This window comes from Phocoena phocoena, chromosome 13 (genome assembly GCF_963924675.1).
Source record: "Phocoena phocoena chromosome 13, mPhoPho1.1, whole genome shotgun sequence".
NCBI classification, from domain to species: domain Eukaryota; kingdom Metazoa; phylum Chordata; class Mammalia; order Artiodactyla; family Phocoenidae; genus Phocoena; species Phocoena phocoena.
The window spans coordinates 8,950,305-8,966,352 of NC_089231.1; the positions used below are offsets into that span (position 1 = coordinate 8,950,305).

Consider the following 16,048-nt stretch of genomic DNA (forward strand, 5'->3'; position numbering starts at 1 on the left):
AGAATGGGAAAATGTTACTCAAGGCTCAATTTTTTAATCTCAGAAATAATAGGTATAGAGTTTCCTCTTCATGATTTCCTGCTCTTGGATCTGGTTAAGAATACAAATTAGAAGCGCTCCAACACATTTTTCTGTTACTTTGTAACTTTCACAGGATGGTATTTGTTCTGGTTCCTGAGCCTTCTTTTAATGTTCTGTGTCTGGTGATGCTTCTGTCTTTGCTTTCCTTGCAGAGGGAGGTGTGTGTTAGTGTTGGAAGTTGACATGGATACTGTCAGAGACTGTGGGTTTACCTGCTGATTCATGCAGGCCCGCGTGAAGGGAAAAGGGGGAGAATGTAGGAATATGGTAGTTCTGCTCTCAGTACAGCATCGAAGGAGGTGGCAATTAAAATAGGCAGCTTTGCCAAAGCTCTTCAGTGTCTTCTCCCAGATTGATTTGGAAAGAAGTTGGCTATGGCAGTGTTTCTTTGTGTTCCCAGTGTAATTGCCCTGGTTGGGTGTCAGCTTCGGCTGTGCCCCACTCGTGGTCCTACCTGGACACTTGTCATATAAGCCCCACAACAGACTCCTGGCCCTCGGTGGCTTCAGACACCTAGTGTATTTTCAGGACTTCTGACGACTGCAGGTCCCTGCATCTTCCGACTCGTGCTTACTTTCCCGTTTTGTCTCACTCTCTCCCATCTCCGGCCACGCTGACTGTTCAGTTTCCTGAAAAGGCTGTGTACCTTGCACCAGAGCACCTTTAAACATTCTGTTTTCTTTGCCTGGAAAAGTGTAGTGAATTTATATTCATCTGTCAAACTCAGACCAAATACTGCTTTCTTAGGAAAGTCTTTCACTAACCCCCTGGAATTACATTAGTTTGCTCTTATAAAATGTTCTTTTATAAACCCCATGTCCCCGTCCTCCCCAAGTCTTCTGATTGTTAACCACACGTCTGTGTGTGTGTGATTGTCTTCCCCAAGTGCAGAGCTGTGTCCGTGTGCTCCTCACTGTGGCCTCGGGAACTAGCCCTGTGCCGGGTCCACTGCTCAGCACCCAGTGACTGTGAACTTAATACGCGAGAAACCCACTGTGTCGGCCTGTGGGAAGATGCTGGACATGTTGTAGGCATTTTGAAAAAAACTCATGAAGCACTTTAAAGGCATAACAGTAAAAACCAAACACTGAACAGTAAATGCAGTAATATTTCAAGAGGGGAAATAACCATTATGAACTAATGTTTTTAGCTGAGGGTTAAAAGAAGCGTCAAGATTGTTTAGAATTTAAAGTTTGTATAGAATTTAAGTATGAAATTAGAGAAGATATGGGGATGAGATTGAAAGATTGTCGATTTAATCCTACATTTATGTACCTACTCTGAGCCGGAAACTATCCCAGCATTTTTGTACATGTAATCTCATTCAACTGTCCAGATGACTTTGAAATAGATAATAGTTTCTAAAATAAGTTGGCGTCCGCTGAGGTTAAGGCACGTGGCTAATGGATGCTGTGCTTCACTGTTGTTCTCCCAGGCCTGGAACATGATAGACCCTGCTGGATTGCAGGGTCTGGTCTTCTGACTTCCATACCAGTGCTCTGGTTGTTACGTCACGCTGCCGTCCTGGAGGATGTCAGAGATGAATATGATTTATGTTCCGTTGAGGGTTAAATAAATTTGAGTCAGTTTTATTTTGTGCATTAATTACTAGCAAACAGTGGCCCATGGTACCAAAGGGAATAACATTGTAAAAATCATTTTCTTGTTCTATACCATTTTTTCAGAGCTGTAGTCATTCTTAGTATATTTCTTTTATCAACTGGCTCCTTATAGTTTTAGTTTTCAACAAAATACTTTAGTGTGCGGGTTGTGTGAAAAAAAAACAGTTTGAGTATATGAATTGTTAAATATTTACTGTTATTGATATTTACATTTCAGGGATGGGAGGTAGGTGGGAGTTTATCACTTGGAGTCAACAGTTCACTGTTTCACTCTGTTAAGCATAACATGTTTAAGATAATGGGAATTGAATTCTGGAAACTATATACTGTTTTCCTATTCATTGCTACAGTAATAATTGAAAAGTTTAATGAGGATTATTGAATTTAGATATGTCATTCTTAATTTCAGGAAAGCTTGTGGCTATTGCAGTAATTGATGAGAAAAATACATCAGTTGAACATACCAGGTATGGTGCCTTGAAATAGTTTTAAGCTTCATATATCATCCAATTCAGATAAACATGGCTTCAGATAAACTTGACATAGTATCTTACTTTTCCTGCAGTGTTAGATATTAGATAAGGCAGCATATATGATAATTGAGTAATTATATTTTTCAAGTTGATGAAATGGAATATTCATGTATTTTTTGTTTTGTCACAGATTAAAGTCAATTATTCAGGAAGTTGCTAGAGATTATAGAGACCAGTTCCACAGGTAGGTGTTTGCATTCTGGAAGGCTCCATTATCTTTGTCTAATTAGGTTTTGTAATACAGTAAAGCAAACATAGGAGTATTTCATACTTTCAAAGATGAATCAAGGAGCTGAAGTGAATTACAGCATGTAGCATTTCAGTATGAATTGTTTGAAGTTTATTGATATATGTCTTACAGGTTAAAAAAAAAAACTTGTAATTTGTATCATATCTGAGTCTTGATAGGATTGGGGATAAGTTGGTGGTAAGAAAATAGGCACATACAGGCATATACCTCAGAGGTATGGTGGGCTTGGCTCCAGCCCAGCGCAGTACAGCAAGTCGCATGAAAGTTTCGGTTTTATTTAACATATAAAAGTTACGTGTTTGTATATTAAGTGTGCAGTAGCATTGTGTCTAAAAACTGTGCGCACTTTAAAAATGCTGACCGTCATCTGAGGCTTCAGTGAGTTGTAATCCTTTTGCTGGTGGAGGGTCTTGCCCCAATGTTGATGGCTGCTGACTGGCCAGGGTGGTGGTCACCGCAGGTCAGGGTGGCTGTGGCTTTTTCTTAAAATGGGACAGCGGTGAAGCTTGCCTCATCCATTGACTCTTCCTTTCATGAACGATTTCTCCATAGCGCTGGTAGCATTTTACCCACAGTCGAACATCTTTCAAAATTTGAAGCAGTCCTCTCAAACCTTGCTCCTTTGTCAACTAAGTCTATGTAATATTCTGAATCCTCTAAATGTTGTCATTTCAACAGTCCTCACAGCCCCCTCACCAGGAGTAGATTCCTGGAACCACTTTTAAGGAACCTCTTCGTCTGCTCATCCGGAGGAAGCAGCTCCTCATCCATTCAGGTTTTATCACAAGATTATACCAATTCATTCACATCTTCAGGCTCCTCTTCTAAGTCTAGTTTTCTTACTGTATTCACCACATCTGCAATTACTTCCTCTCCTGAAATATTGAACCCCTCAAAATCATCCATGAGGGTTGGAATCAGCTTCTTCCAAACTCCTGTTAATGGTGATATTTGATCTCTTCCTGTGAATCATGAATGTTCTTTTTTTTTTTTTTTTTCATGAATGTTCTTAATGGCATCTAGAATGGTGAATCCTTGCCAGAGGTTTTCAGTTTACTTTGCCCAGATTCATCAGAGGAATCACTATCTATGGCAGCTGTGGCCTTAGTATACGCGTTTCTTCAATAAGAAGACTTGAAAGTCAAAATGACTCCTTGATCCGTGAGCTGCAGAATGGGTGTTGTGTTAGCAGGAGTGAAGACAGTATTAATCTTATTGTGCATCTCTATTAGAGCTCTTGGGTGACCCAAGTGCATTGTCAATGAGTAGTAATATTTTGAAAGGAATCTCTTTTTTTCTGAGCAGTAGGTCTCAACAGTGAGGCTTAAAATATTCACTAAACCATGTTGTAAATAGATGTGCTGCATCCAGGCCTTGTTGTTCATTTGTAGGGCAAAAGGCAGGATAGATTTAGCATAAATCTTAAGGACCCTAGTATTTTCAGAATGGTAAATGAGCATTGGCTTCAACTTAAAGTCACCAACTATGTTTGCCCCTAACAAGATAGTCAGCCTGTCCTTTGAAGTTTTGAAGCCAGGCATTGTTGACTTCTCTCTAGCTAGAAACCCTAGATGGTGGCTTCTTCCAGTATAAGGCTGTTTCATCTACACTGAAAATCTGTTGTTTAGTGTATCCACCTTCATGACTTATCTTAGCTGGACCTTCTGGATACCTTGCTGCAGCTTCTACATCAGCACTGGCTGATTCACCTTGCACTTCATGTTACGAAGATGGCTTCTTTGCCTAAACCTCATGAACCCACCTCTGCTAGCTTTAGACTTTTCTTCTACAGCTTCCTCTCCTCTCTTAGCCTTCATAGAATTGAATAGAGTTTGGGCCTTGCTTTGGATTAGGCTTCGCCTTAAGGAAATATTGTGGCTGGTTTGATGATCTACCCAGACCACAGAAACTTTTCTGCATATCAGTAATAAGGTTGTTTTACTTTCTTACCATTCGTGTATTCACTGGAGTAGCACTTTTAATTTCCTTCAAGAAGTTTTTCCTTTGCATTCACAACTTGGCTAATTGTTTGCTGGAAGAGGCCTAGCTTTCAGCCTATCTGAGCTTCCAACTTCCCTTCCTTACTAAGCTTGATCTTTTATAGCTTTTGATTTAAAGTGAAAGATGTGGGACTCTTACACTTGAACATTTAGAGGCCATTGTAGTGTTATTAACTGGTCTAATTTCAATATTGTTGGGTCTCAAGGAATAGGGAGGCCCAGGGAGAGGGGGAGGGAGAGAGATGGGGGGAACGGCTGGTTGGTGGAGCAGTCAGAACACACAAAACATTTATTGCTTAAATTCGAAGTCTTGTATGGGCACAGTTTGTGGCACCCCAAACATCACAATGGTAACATCAAAAATCACTGCTCACAGATCGCCAGAGCAGATATAATAATAATGAAAAAAGTTCGAAATATTGTGAGAATTACCAAAAATGTGACAGAGACATGAAGTGAGCAAATGCTGTTGGAAAAATAGCACAGATAGACTCACTCAAAGCAGGGTTGCCAGAAACCTTCAGATTGTAAAAAAACATAGTATCTGGGAACTGCAGTAAAGCAAAGCCCAATAAAAGGAGGTTGCCTGTATACTCATACATTTGAAATAAAATTAAATGAGCAATCACAAGTCAGATACAGACAGATGACGATTTTAACAGGAACTCAAAGAATAATGGAACATAAAAAATAGGTGACATTTTTTCCTGTATGCTAAATCAGTTTGTTACTGTCATAAAAGACAGTCAATATAAATTTGTTACATTACTTAATTATTATGTCCTTTTTATTCTAAGTCTTCTAATGATATATCAATGATATATGTATTTCTTGTGTTACACAGTATGAAACAAAGTAGAAATGTCTTAAAATTTGCTTAATTTGTTACGTTTGTATCTCAAAAGCCAGTAGGATTCATACTTTTTTATATTTATTGTATGTGATTGATATGTTAAATGTTTACAGTGTTTGCATGCTTACCAAACCCTAAATTCAGTGCTTTGTATTTATCTTTTTTTTGTATTTAATATTGTCCTCTCTTTCTCTGTTCTTTTCGGTTGTTGTTGATTAGGGATTTTCAGTTTGGCCACATGGATGGAAATGACTATATAAATACCTTGCTGATGGAGTAAGTAAAATGCTAAATGACGAAATGATTTTGCTATCAACTCTATCAATTTTTTTTTTTTTTTTTGCCACACTGTGTGGCTTGTGGGATTTTAGTTCCCTGACAAGGGATTGAACCTGTGCCCCCTGCAGTGGAAGCACGGAGTCCTAACCACTGGACCTCCAGGGAAGTCCTGATTCTATCAAGTTTTAAATTTCTGTTTTTCAGAGACAGGCAGGACTAATAGCTGAAAAAAGCAAACCTTTGTATATGCTAATGCAGATATTCTCCCATTAAATATTTACTTTAGTTTTTAAATCTGTATTTGAAACTTATTAAACTTTAAAGTTCTCTATACTAAAAAAAAAACCTCCCAATTTAATGTTGACAATTTATAGTATTTTGGAAAGAAAACATCATTCAAAAACTTGTAAACTTTGTAGTTTCTGTTTAATATGAACCCTAAGTTCAGTTTTAATGAATAAATGTAACTTAAGTAGAAAATTTTTAGCATTCAAGAATTGCTATTCTAGAAGAATTTAACAGACGAAAGTAAGTTTATAGGAAAACTTTGCAGCTCTAATATAATATTGATTATGCTTATGATGTAAAGATCTGATTTGTCACTTCAGAAAGTTGATATTAGAAAACATTTACCAGACCTATACTGAATTAATAAGTTTCAAATAAAAGCCTACTCTATTCAGCGGATGTTTAGTGAATATTTGCTGTAAGTCACACACTGTGTTTGGCATTGCACTGTTGATGCAAAAAAATGAGTAAATTATAGAGGCCCTGTCTTCAGATGCTCACGGTCTGCTGGGTGAGACAGCACGGTGACTCCAGCACTGTGTGGGAAGGCCTGTGTGGTACGGAGCTCTGGAAGCACGGAGAGACCCAGCCACACCAAAATGCACAGCAAGGCGCAGGGGCTCAGGAAACGCTTGCCACAAGAGCCGGTAATTAAGGGAGAGTCTAATGAATGAGAAGTAGCTGAATGAAGAATGCAGCGAGGTTATTTCAGGCAGAGTGTAATAGCAAACACAAGAGTGTTTGGAAAATGGGTCTTAAAATAGCCTGGATGTGAAGATGGCGGAAGCCCTCCAGAGCTTTACCAACTCATAAACCCAGAATAACATTCATAACTTTCAGGTAAGAGCCTAAAATTACGAAGTAAAGTACCTTTATTCATTTATAATCAATTCATTATCCTTAAACCAATAAGAATTTGAGAGGGTTTACCGAAGACATAAAGTACCAGATGTAATATATAATGAAGAAATCAAGACAAAGGGAAATAAAATAAAGGATCTATACAATTACTAAAGGTACTTAAACAATTTGAATTTTTAATACTCAAGACAAAGTAGAAAAACATTGTTTATACATTTCCCGTCCCCTATAGAATAACTGTTGCTTATAGGAGTATGGCTGACCTTGTAGAAACCTAAGAGAAATTGCTATGCTATATAATCTCATAAAGGGGGGGCACATTATAATAGAAATATATTTTTAATAGGATCTTTACAGTATATATAGTAGGGACTTCGATACAACCATTTATAATGTCCTTGGAGGCAAGCCAATAAAGTGATGCAGTAAAACATTTTGGGCAAGAGGCTAAAGCAATTTGTATCTGATAAATAACTCCTTGATTCAGGATAATATTCAGAATTTCTAGAGATGGATGGACATTCCTTCATGAGTATTATTTCTAATGTGAGTTGTGAGATAGAAGTTTTGCTGCAGTTATGGTCAGAGAACAATAATCTCTACCACCAACCTTATTGTTTGGTTTTTTTTTAAATTCATACTTGGCTTTTTTTTGAGAGAAGAGAGAAGGCACATAACGATGGCTATATAATAATCGAAAGTCCTTAACAAGCACTTACTCTGTGACCAACACTGTACTGAGTTGTCAATGTATGTTTTCTGACTTTTACACTAACTCAGTAAGGTATAAGTACTGTTATTTCCATTTTATATAGATGAGGAAATTGAAATTTCTTAGAAGAAACTCAAGGAAGTTAAATAATAAGCCAAAGGATGCTCAGCAAGTAAGTCAAAGAGATCCAGTCCTCAAATGCAGATCTCTCTTACTGCAAAATCTCCTAACTACTGTAAGATCAGCATTGACACATAAATTAGTAGAATTTAATAAGTATTGATGCCTAAAAGTTTTTAACTTAGGGCAAATCTGTGATATTATATAAGATAGTTAACACTGTAGCGTTGACGATGTTTTTTACTTTTCCTCAAAGTAAACAGGGTACTCTCAGACCTTTGGTCTATTAAATTATTTTGTGTTTGATTTTTGTGAGTATAGTTAAGAGGGAATAGGATGAGGTGCTATTTTTCATCGTTATTCATATGGAATTATTTCAGAACAGATTGTTTCTAGTTCAGCTGTGTATTTAACTTTTTCATAAGATATATTTTTATAGGAAGACCAGGTTCTACTTCATTCCATAAAAATAGAATTTTGCTACTGATGCAGTATGATAACTAAACTGCTATAAGTTAAAAAGTTGTCTCATGTTTTTATAAACAAGAATGAAGCTAAGATGTTTTTTTAGTTACAGTTAATTATTGCCTAACAATAATACCGGATAACAAAACACCCTGATACCCAGTGGCATAAAACAGCAATCCTTTATTCTCTCTCACTCGTCTGGGCTTGGCTAACCTTAGCCGGGTACAGCCAGACGTGGCTCCAAGCTGCCAGTTAGGTCCATGTCTACCCTACGTGTCTTCCATGTCCTTGACCCTGGAGGGATATTTTCCTGGGGGATATTCTTCTCATGGCAATAGCAGAAACACAAGAAGGCAAGCACATTTCAAGCCTCTGCTTCAGTCATTTCTGTACCTTCCCACTGGCCAAACCACACGGCTGAGCCCAACATCACGGATCATGTTTTGTCTCAAGAGAGAAGGATGTGGTGTGGGGAGGGATAGAGAATTATAAACAAGGAAGCAACCTCCTGGACCCAGTTACTTATGTGGTGATAATACAGTGCTGTAAACTGTTTCTACTGTAGAGTTGTGCTTTTGCATAATACATTCATATAGACATATGAATAACCATAAACTGATAATGTAGGTGGCATACCGAATTAAGCACCTTTTTATGATTACGCAAAACCCTATTCTTGAAGGGATAAGAAATTATTTGAAGTAAATGACACATTAGTAATATTATGGTTTTTGTCTGCAAACTGAATTGACGTCTAGTATATCACTGAAGCACCCAAGAGGATGGGGTGATTATACCATAGGGTAGTGGGTGTTCAGAGAATTTGGAATAGTATTTATTGAATGTGTATTATGTATTGATATAAGGAATGTGCTGGATATTTAACTTGAATTTTCTCATTTAACTTCTGTAGCAAGATAGGTACCCTGCCCCCCACACCTTTATTCATTTATAAATGAAAAATATGAGACTTAAAGTTGTGGGAAAGCATCAGATCCGAACACAGGCAGTGTAACTCTGGAGACCATGCTGTTCCCTCTCTAGTTGCCTGAACGCCCTTTAACTGAGGTGGGCTGTATATGATTAAAGTGATGGTATTTAAGATAAACTTGTGGCCAGGAATTATATTGCCCAAAATTTATACTTTATACATAATAATTTTTATCCTTAGGTTTGATCGTGAATACTCATTTGTCTGATGTTGTATACTAATAGTTTTCATAAATGTTAATTTAGCTATTTTTTAAATTGATGCACAATTTGAATTTTTCTTTATGTAAACAAAGGAAGGCAAAGCTATTATAGCTCCCTCCTTTTGCACTTCTAGTTATTTAGATATAATTCAAATAAGTATCAGAATATTTGTTGTCTCTGTGTTTAACATGTATTTTGATTTCTTTTGTTTTTCTATTTTCAGTGAATTAAAAGTCCCAACTGTGGTTGTACTGAATACTTCAAACCAACAGTACTTTTTACTAGATAGACAGATTAAGAATGCAGAAGACATGGTCCAGTTCATTAATAACGTTTTGGATGGCACAGTAGATGTGAGTTTTTGCTTTAATTGCAATGGGGTGATGGGAGGAGGTGGAGGAGAAATGAGTTATGTTCTTCTGATTCTCAAAGAAAGAGTCGGCCATCACCCGGGGTGAGGGGCAGGCCTCCATCCTTGCTTCTCTCACATGATAGGCAGTCACCTTCCCCAGGACCTAAGTGGCAGAGGCTGCTAATGGGTGGAATGTTATTTGGAGGACATAGGTTGTCATAGTGATGGGGGGAGGTGTTACTGGCATTTAGAGTCAGGGACTAGTGATGCTAAGAGGTCTGCAGGGTACAGAGCTATCCGATAGTGAACTTCCTGACTCTTAGTACCTCTCTGGATTCAAGAATACAGTTGCATTAAGTTACTTGGATTGGTTTTCTAAAAAAACCTGTGAATAGCACCACAGTTTCTTAAAAGATCAGGAAATGTATTTAAAACCAGCCCCAGTGGAGTGTTCCAAATAAAATCCTACAAAATATTTCTCAGAAATGATGAATGGATAATCTTAACTGTTTTTTTCTGTAAACCATATTGCAGTGATTTTCAAACTGGGTTGTAGCCCGTATTTAGAGGGTCATGAAATCACTTCAGCAGGTTGTGGCCAACATGCATCTTAATTCAATAAACTAGAATAAAATAAGAAGAGAAGAGACTTCAGGGCTTTTGTGAAGTGTAATTATTACTTTGTGAGACTTGTTTCAGCTTTACACAAACTATATTTGAAAGTTGCTTCACAGAGTAACAAGTATTTCTTCTTTGGAAACACTCTTGATCACTCATAGTAGGAATTTTATATTTGTGAAAATAACACTTGTTGAAATGATGCTCACCTGTATGAGTGAGAACCCTTCTATTTGTAAGTTAGTGAAATTCAAGGAATGAGCCAGACTTTAGGCATGGCTGAATGCAGGGATTTGATGGATTTTCATCCGGAATTTTTCTCCCTCTCCCTTCCAGCACTTTTTTCTTTTTGGGTTTCATCATCGGAGAGACTTGCCCTGCAGGACAGTGAGGATATCCTGCAGCAACCGTAACACTCTCAGCTAAACTGAAGAGCTGGGCAGGCCGGCACTTGGGTGGGTCAGCCTCAGCCGAGCTGCTTGGACTGTGATCAGGGAGGATGCATTTTCAGAGGAGAATCAAACCGTGTTCATACAAGAGAGCAGAAGGAGGGTGGGACAGAAAAACCAGTAAATATTTACTCCGTGGCTCTTTCAGGTGCTCTGTGTAATCTTTTGTAGTCAACTCTTGACCAGCAATTGTAAGATTACCTAACAGAAAAATGAAATAATAGTACTGAAATAACAATTGTTTTCTTCTTGTTAAATTTAAGGCCCAAGGAGGGGATAGCATTTTGCAGAGATTGAAAAGAATAGTATTTGATGCCAAATCTACTATTGTGGTAAGTTGTGACAGTGTGTTTAGTGTCACTAATAATTGAGACTATATCGGTATATAGGTTATGTCTAACTAAGGTAAAATCTGGAATTTCAAAGGATTCGGTAAAAATACGTATTCTTAACTTGCAAGATAAGAACTAGTACATATTTACGTTAAGAAAAGATACTAATCAGGTGGATATTAAGTTTCTCCAATTATTCATTTCTGTATGATTGGTGAGTTAACTGGAATTCAGAATCACTGAACCTGGTAGCATGACTTAAAGTGTTTTTCAGAGTTTCTTTCCTCCTCCTGCCCTTCTCAGTCCTTGGATCTGAAGCCTTCTTGCTGAGAACTCTAAGAATCTCTCTTACGATCCCAGCTTCCACTGTCAGTCAGCCTGACTGCAGGGCAGCCCTCAATTTGTTGGAGCCTTAAACTTAGTTCTAGTTGTCTGTCTTGAGCTCCTCCACGGGTATTTTCGTTCATTACGGCCAAAAGCAAAACAGAGCTAACCTTCTTCTGTTGGTGGGAAGTAAAGTCACGCTAATAACTCATTAGTTGCTCCGTGCATCCTTCAGTTTGTCAGTGACCTTCTTTCTATGGATTCGGATTGGGCCCTTATCCCATTATGTGTGGCCGCTGCACTAGCCTCCACTTGGTCTTCACGCTTCCTCTTGCCCTGCCTCCAGTCCTCTGCCTAATTAGTATCACTAAAATAATCAGTTCTGATCACTTTCCTTCCCTTTTCCTGTGATGCCCCTCACAATTCTCTGTCTGTCTCACATATTCTCCTCCTCAGTCTTTGAGCTCACACTGTACCCTGGCCTGCCTTGTTCTTACGCTTAAATTTCTGCCTCAAAACACCTTTATTCTGTGATGCCTTTTTCCATTATCTCAATCCAAAGTGACCCTGCTCTCCTCTGAACTTGTCTGTTTAGTTCTCAAGAGTTATAGTCACAATCCATAGAATATATTATAGTTGAAAAACCTATTCAGTTAAATTGCTTTTACTTTTCTGGGAGCCGAGGAGACAGTATATAAACTGAGGGAAATTATTAAGTTAATGTTGCTTTACTACTAACCAGACAAGTAAAAAATATTTAAAATGTTATGTGAAGAGAATATTGTATGGTCAATAACCACCCTTCTCCATAGCAGATTCCTATAGCCAGGATATAACTGCACAGCTCTTGGCACATAATAGCCATCTCAAAGAGACCTTTGTGATTAATGTGAGAAAAATAAACATCTTTTGAAAAGGTAGTGGACAATTTGGTGCCTTTTTCTGCTGCCAATAGCTGGTTATACATACACACGTACATGGGTATAAACTTTCTAAAGGGCCTTTCACATGATGGTCACAACGGAAATATTGACATTGATTCACTGGAACTAAAAGCAAGTTGGATGGCAGCAAGAGGAAGAAATCTGTAGTGGTTTTGAATTCATTTGTGCGTTTTATATCAGAATACCAATGAGGGATGTAACTATCTTTCCACAGTCTATATTCAAGAGCTCTCCACTTATGGGCTGCTTTCTCTTTGGCCTGCCACTGGGTGTCATCAGCGTCATGTGCTACGGCATCTACACGGCTGACGCAGACGGAGGTTACACAGAAGAACGCTATGAAGTGTCCAAAGGTGAGACGGGAAGCCCAGAACCGGTAGAAGAGAGCAAAGAAAAACAGGAGCCCAGGAGTGGGGACTCTCTGGTGCCTGCAGTGCAAGAACCCAAAGACGTGTTAGAAAAGAAGAAAGACTGAGACTTTACCAAGATAAAATATTTCATAGGATTTCAAATTATTAAAGAGTCTATTCATTGAATTTAGACATTTAATCATGACCTTTACAGAAGAGAACATGGTGTTTGTATTTTGCTAACATCAACTGCATGGGTTATAAAATAGTCCTTCCGTAAATGGGGAGATGTTTGGAGCAAAGAGATGAAACGTTTGTCTAAAACAAACAAAATCAAAACACTCCATCAAAGTTTACCTTATAGATGTTGTTCTACCAGATCAGTTCTATTTGCATGTTTCTCTATCTGAATATTCTGTGACAAAATTAAGATTCTTGGGCAGAATATTTAAATTGGCCAGGCAGGTAGAAGATACGTGTGTGATAGAGAAAAATAACACCTCCACCTCCTACCATCCATTCTCCTCATGTTTTGGATAAGATTTATATGGACAAAATTAAGTCTTTAAAATTTAGGCACTTTAAGGAGAACTAATAACTTTTTCCAAGGATCAAATTAAGATTATGAGATAAAATAATTTGGTTTTATACAGCATAGTGATTTTATTTTGTTATTTTTAAAGGAGAGGAAATGTTACTTTTTACCTTTATACTCAGTTACATTATAAAACTTTCATACGGGCCTATATCGTGGGAAAAAAAATAGTCTTATGTTTAATCTTTGCAGCAGAAACAGGATTTACTTGGATCAGTGATTTCAAATGATGCCCTGGACACTGAGAAGGTGTCTCAGCCAACACTGCAGGAAGGGAGGGGGGTCTCTGTCACCCCTACACTGCTTTAGCCAGAACAGCATACTTTTATTTCTCTGTTTTATATATTAGGATTTCGTCTAAAATTTCTTCTTTGGTAAAAAGCTCCTGCTGCTTTTTAAAAAGTAATATATATCATGTTTTTATTTTATGGTATGGTAACTTTATAGTAATTTATAATCTAGTGTGTGTGTATGTATATCTATATATACACATACACACATATGAAATTTATTGACATACATCTGTTGTGTAATATTATGGGCGAGTCTGTGTTCATAATGAGTAATGAGTGGCATAATCAGCCTGTTAAAGAAACTTCATGTCCAGTGATTAAAGACATCTGCCAGTTACCTTCTCCGTCCTCCCCGTTGTTATCCATTTCAGCTAATGACCTCTCATCTTCTCTCCATAACGGAATAACATAGGAATTCTATCCCAAGTTATGTACAAAAACTGGTGTCTTTTAAATAACAGTGTGGTTTGTTTATGGTAGATTAGTTTATGTTTGAGACCTTCATTTTAGCTAAGTTTAGGATTTTTATTAAGTGACTATAATCTGGGTGGTTATTCATTGAGTTATGAAACATTTTTAAATGTTTCATCACTTTAAAAGTATGTAATTCATGGTCCTGATAGTGAAGCTGTTTAGGGCTGTGGTCCCCAGGGCAGCCTGGGGCTATTTCTGATGCCAAGCTGATCACTACCAACCCGAGGCTCTTGTGCTTTTGTCCTAAGGAGTTACTAGGAGTTGCTCTCTCGTACCTTTCAGTATATAGTCATTACTTGTTCTTGATGTTTATAATGATAAATTATTATCATTTTTATAAATGAAGCACGTATGCAGTCCCAGGAAATTTCACGAAATACTAGAAGGAAACGTTATTCTTAAATGGAAACTGGAGATAAATGCTGTTAATTTAACAAGGAAATTTCTCTCTAAAGAGTAATGAGAGAGTCTTTTGGAAAATAGATATTAATGTTGGCAGCAGTCAAGCTTATTTTGCAGCTGTGAAAAGCTTAGCTAAATACAGATGCCTCACGTTAGTCTCGGCCTGGTAGGGAAGTTACAGCTTAGCCACTACCAGTGACAGGAGGAAGCTGTAAAAATGTCATGGCTTCTTTCTTCATGTTTATCACTAACAGGTGTCTGTTATCTGCGTGGTTTTGTCTTTTGTCAAGCACACCTATAATTTAAAGACCAAAACAGGGAAAAGAAAAAAAAAGGAGCAAAGCTTAATATGTATCAACAAAGTCCAGTGTTCTTTGTATTTCGAGATTTTCTTGTCTATAAATTAATGCCTTAGTTCTCTGTTATCTTTTTTCACAACACTATACTGTTGCCCCATATTCTTATTTGTGTTTTCAGAATGTGTCTATTTGGGAAACAAAAAGTGTAGATGGTTTGTAAGTGAATAATTTTTTTTTATTAAAATTTTGCTTTTGACTTGTCTCTACTTTAGGATATTGTCACAATATCCTCACAAAACAAGTTGAAAGTTTTTGCTTACTAGTATCGTTTTCCCCTCAATGTGGTATCAGCGTTTACTAGAAATGCTGTTTTCGTTTTAGGAAAAATTACTTCAAAATAAAGGAAGGTTTCTTAATGAATCTTGTAGAAGAACATAGATATCATCCTAATTCAGTGATGAATCTCACTGTGATTACATATCAATAGGGGGAATACCCTTCAGTAAGTCGGAGTTTTGCCTTCTCTTTAAGTTGCAATAAAGTTCCGTTTCTGACTTCTAATATTCAAGATGCTAGATGCTTGCTGTTGCTGAATCTGGTGCTTAGACAGTTTTTAAAGATATTTCAAAGAGAGAAAGTGCATGTTTTTATGGAGCAGTGCACCTCATTATAGCTTGCCGTCCTTTTTGTTTCATTGTATACGTTAATATTTCTCTGTATCTGAAACTTAGGTGGATTAGACCTGGAGTTTTCACTTGCTTCTTTATACATAGTGCTCCCTGGTATCTGAGTTAGAAATAACGTGAAGAGCCAAATGTCTAGCGGCTGAAGGACGGGTCTATATGAATAGTAAATAGTAAAACAATTAGCTATATTGTTTTCATTCAGTGGATATTTGTTCTTGTTGATATTTCTTGTGTTTTGTTTCAGGGGCTTTTGGGCTTTGATTTTGCAAAAAGTAATTTAAATATTTTCATCTTTGCTTCATATGATATGGAAGTAGGACAGGGAAAAATCACTCAGCTATTCTTTTTATATAGAGAGTGTTCAAATAAACAATTGTAGGATGTTAAGACTATCAATTAATTGGTGGGATTAGGTTTGCCATTTTATTTTTATAAATATATATTTTTTCTGAATGTGTCTGAGTCCAAGAGTGGGCAAAAAATAATTTTCTACTTTGGACTAATCTATAAAGGGTTTTGAAAGTTTGTGTTACTAACGCGTTGAATTCATGATATCCTGCCTTAAGGCACCAATTGTAAATCTTCATTTTTCTAAAATAAATTAATTGAAAACATGTAACCGTTTGTTATTTTTACCATTTATCTTTTGGTTGTCTGGGATGTAAATAA

General features: G+C 37.2%; 1 protein-coding gene across 2 annotated transcripts in view; it reads left to right on the top strand.

The window, feature by feature from the left end:
* Positions 1 to 14,701, top strand: part of TMX3 (thioredoxin related transmembrane protein 3) — a 50,161-nt gene extending 35,460 nt beyond the window's left edge. Inside the window, exons 11-16 of one of the 2 annotated variants that reach the window (XM_065889685.1) lie at positions 2,113 to 2,170; positions 2,367 to 2,420; positions 5,559 to 5,615; positions 9,485 to 9,614; positions 10,944 to 11,012; positions 12,495 to 14,701. In XM_065889685.1, the coding sequence (XP_065745757.1) occupies positions 2,113 to 2,170; positions 2,367 to 2,420; positions 5,559 to 5,615; positions 9,485 to 9,614; positions 10,944 to 11,012; positions 12,495 to 12,755 (629 nt within the window). In that variant the 3' untranslated portion in view covers positions 12,756 to 14,701. The remainder of the gene's footprint in view (positions 1 to 2,112; positions 2,171 to 2,366; positions 2,421 to 5,558; positions 5,616 to 9,484; positions 9,615 to 10,943; positions 11,013 to 12,494) is intronic. The other variant, XM_065889686.1, reaches the window with a different exon arrangement.
* Positions 14,702 to 16,048: the final 1,347 nt, after the last annotated feature.